We start from the raw sequence: 4,260 nt of genomic DNA on the forward strand, positions 1-4,260 counted from the left end.
ATATTCTCCTTATATGTCATTAGTAGGAAATATAGAGATTGTTTATGAAACTGATAATATCATTAATTGTAAATTGACCAACTGTATATTCTCAGAAATGGTGACTTCCTTTCATTCTGTGATGGTTTTGAGACAATCCTTTTGTATAACATAGGGACCCTCTAATATGTGGAATACCATAAATACTGTGTTATCTCAAGTCAAAGAACAAGAGAATAATGTGTTAATGCTCCTTATATGTCATTAGTAGGAAATATAGAGATTGTTTATGAAACTGATAATATCATTAATTGTAAATTGACCAACTGTATATTCTCAGAAATGGTGACTTCCTTTCATTCTGTGATGGTTTTGAGACAACCTCCTTTTGTAATGATGCCTGTAAAAATGAGTCCTGGTATGAAGATCAAGGTTTACAAATATTGATAGAGGTAGAGAAAGCTATATGTCAGGCCTTCACAACCCATGGTATAACCCCTGCAGAGGCTGGTAGTCAAAGACGGGTAAGAGAATTGTGGAGAAATATCCAACCTAAGACAGAACATGAGTATTAAACTTCTCATGGCTTGATGATGGGTAAGGGATTTCTCTGGACATTTCTCACCTAAGACAGGCACAGTCTTTCTGCTGAACAGGGAAAGCCCCTGCTCTAAATATAATAAAAAGGGGGAAATGTGGGAGCCAGTCATAACCCACTGGCATTTGACATTTGAAAGATAACTTCTTTCTTTATAATCAAGGCATTGACACAATGTGTGGTCAGGATATTCCTAATTAGCATTTGTTAACATTTGTTCCTTTTTAAGGGCTGCACGTGTTAAACTTGTTTTTGACCCTGCATGGGAGAAACTCAAAGAGATAGCCAAAGAGCTGATGTTATCTGTAGGAGTCAGGTGCTTCCTGTTAAAGATCTGACATTTTCTGTAGGAGTTAGGCGCTTCCTGTTGATGTGCCTTTAAAAGTAGCTGTTTCTGTGAAATAAATCAGACTTCTCTTGGTCTCTACTCAGGCTTGAGTGTTCTTTCCTTTCTTAAGCCTCACTCCCCAACTCAGGCATGTTCATGATGTGACAGCTGGACCGCCACATCTTCCAAAGAGTTCCAGTCTTCACCTTCACCTTGGACATTGTCTCCTGGCTTCCACTGCACACTCTTTAGCCTTTCATCACAGACCCTTCATTCAGCCTCATCAATCCACGTGATGAGGACTCCCAACGGGACACTACAGTGAACTCCAGGCCTTTGGATCTCCAGGGCATAGACAGCGCTTTTGTACTCTACCACAACTGACACAGAGAGTGGCCACTGTAAGCCAGTCTGATAAATCCTTACACATTTGTGTATCATGTATTAAATCTGTTTCTCTAGTAAGCACTGACTGATACAATATACAATAAATGAAAATTTATTAAACAAATGACTATTTATATTTTACCTGAAATATTACAAATAGCTGGTAACCCAAGTATTAGTGTTTTTCTTAGGAGACTAAGTTGGCATTCACTGATACATTTTTTTCCTAGTGGTTGCAGAGACCACTGAAATGCAAGATTTTTTTTTTTTTTTTTTGGTACCAGGGATCGAACTCAGGTCCTTACACTTGCAAAGCAGGTGGCAGAACCACTGAGCTAAATCTCCGGCCCTGAAATGGAAGATTTTATAATTGACTCTGTCAATAAGTAGTAGCTCAGGAGCCTTGAAGAAATGGGAAATTCTGTAAAATGCAGTGGTAAGAATAGACTGTTCCACAGTTTTCATCCAGCTACATGTTTTTTAGGAACTTTAATGTTTTGACTAGAAAGTACTTACATGGTCTGAAACACCTAAGATTTTAGATGTCAGAAATTTCAAACTGATTGTTCCAAGCCACCAAGCACCACCTTGAATTAGCTAGAAGACAAAATAGAAGTCCAGCATTAAAATTTATAAATTATCCAGTTAAAATATTAAATCATACCTACTAGTGACATAGAAAGATTTTAATTATGTGACATATGTCAGTGGTGTATATATAGGTAAGTTCTTTTAAAAAATGCTCCTTTAAGAAATTTTATTTTATGGTAAAGACCTGAAATTAATGATACCGCTATAAAATACGTAATAATACAAGAGTGCTACATATCCTAAACCTAAAAGAAATTAGTTATTTTTTTCTAATCTCAGCTAATAATAGAGGTTATATGTTTATTTCCACATATTTCTTAGCTGAAAAGCCATAGTTCAAAACACTATGTTAAAATGCTTCTATCACTCTTTTAGAAATAAAATTACATGAGTCCCTCTTCAAGAAAGAAAATTTTGATAACAATTTTCCCTTTCAAAAGAGAAATATGCACTGGAGCTGACAGTGAGGCTTCTGTTACTTTCTGGCTGCCCTTGATTACACACAGAGCCAATGCAGATTTCTGAGCAGCCTGAGGAAAATGACAGCAGCCTAAACCCAAATCTCTACACATGAAACCTGACAGCCACAAATGCAGAAAATGGGGGACAGCACAACTCCACATTTCCTGTCAATAGAAAAGGAAGTAACACAGACAGAAGATCTGTTTCTGACCAGAGCCTCTGCAGAGATTAAGGGGAGACCTTTACAGAGTGGTAGAGGGGGAGGAGCAGAAGGACCCCAAAATGAACCAAACTACTCAGAGGAAAAGAGAACCCACTGTATGTGAATAGAGGCCCGGAAGATTGAGAATGGACTCAGATCAGAGACTTAAAAGGCAAAAAATAGTAACAGCACAAACTTCAGATAACAAATACAAATAAGAATCTATCTATATGTAGGTATATAGATAGAGAGCACTGTCACCATCTCAAAAAAAGGAGGAGGAAGTGAGGTCCTGAGGAAGCCCATTCTCCACTGTAGAGACCCAGGGCTGGTTCCAGGAGGGCTGGGCCCGGAGCATCTTGCTGAGCCACAGTGTACTCGGGGATCACGACTGGGTGTGGAGGACACAAAGGGCGTGGCAGGAGCAATTACCTTGGCTGTGCCTGCAGCTTCTGTCTGTGATAATGTGAACTTGCCCTGCACAGACACCATATGATCCCAGCACTGTTCCCTGAAAAGGGAACCTGCAAGGCAATCCTGTTGGAATTCCTTTCAACCCAAAGAGAACTGTCCTCTATGCCTTCTTATGGATAACATGGCTTATTTTTCCATTTATTTGGATAATCTTTACATTTTAAGATTTTAAAATGTTCCCCATCAAATATTTTACTATTTTGTTAGACTTATTCAAATGATATGTATTTCTTCTTCCAATTATATAGGGCATATTTTCAAGTAGATGTTTGTATGTATGATTGTTCCCAAACTTCTTTGATTTTTTTTTTGTTTCTTGAATATTCTTGACTTATAGCTTAATTCTTATTCTTTCTAGACTGCTACTGAAAATGTAGTAGAAAATGTAGTTTAAGACAATACATTGTCTTCTGAGTACCACTTTGGCAGAATTCCATAAATACCTACAGACACTGTTTAATTGCTTTTTTTAATAATTTGAGATTGAAATTTTGACTTTCTTCTTCTTATTTTTTTTTTTGTACTTGGGTCCTTGCACTTGCTAAGCAGGCGGCGGCACCACCCCTGAACTAAATCCCCGGCCCCTGACTTTCTTATGTTTTTGAGTTATCAAATTGCCCAATTTTATGAAATGAAAAATACTGCATTAGAAGTGCCATGTCATCCAACAACTTAGTAGACAAATCCTTCTGCATTTCCACCGTAAAGGTCAGGAGGTAGCCTCCAGAGAGCAGAACTCTTCCATTTTGCTCTTTTGGGTTCTGAGTAAAAAATTACCTCCTCAATTTACCGTAACTTTTCTAGTTTTACTCTGTCAATATATAACATATAAATGTATGGCTTTTCAATATGGTTTTATTGGACTGGGGATTTAGCTCAGCGGTTTGGTGGCCTGCCTTGCAAGCACAAAGACCCGAATTCAATCCCCGGTACCCCCCAAAAAACAAAAATCAATATGGTTTTATTTATTTATTTATTTTTTTTGGTACCAAGTAGTGAACTCTGGCCCTTGCCCTTGCGAGGCAGGCGCTGGAACCACTGAGCTAAATCCCCAGCCCAGTATGGTTTTATATTTTAATAGGTGCACATCAAAATACTACAGAAAAAGAATGCTAGTGTGGGACTACTTCCTATCTTTGGCAGTAGCTCTCTAAAATGTTTATTGAATATAAATCATGAGTTGTGTAGAACATTATTATATTGTTTCTAGAAATAAAAAGTTGGATTTAAAAAAACTGT

The 4,260-nt window shown here is 37.7% G+C and overlaps 1 protein-coding gene across 1 annotated transcript in view; it reads right to left on the reverse strand.

Annotated features, from left to right (window-relative positions):
- LOC104860368 (probable C-mannosyltransferase DPY19L2) overlaps positions 1-4,260 on the reverse strand; it is a 78,020-nt gene that overhangs the window by 30,846 nt on the left and 42,914 nt on the right. The window contains exon 14 of the mRNA XM_010621500.1: positions 1,809-1,889. Within this exon, the coding sequence (XP_010619802.1) occupies positions 1,809-1,889 (81 nt within the window). The remainder of the gene's footprint in view (positions 1-1,808; positions 1,890-4,260) is intronic.

The sequence above is a fragment of the Fukomys damarensis genome, unplaced genomic scaffold, assembly GCF_012274545.1.
Source record: "Fukomys damarensis isolate Sample0158 unplaced genomic scaffold, DMR_v1.0_HiC HiC_scaffold_17, whole genome shotgun sequence".
Taxonomy (NCBI): domain Eukaryota; kingdom Metazoa; phylum Chordata; class Mammalia; order Rodentia; family Bathyergidae; genus Fukomys; species Fukomys damarensis.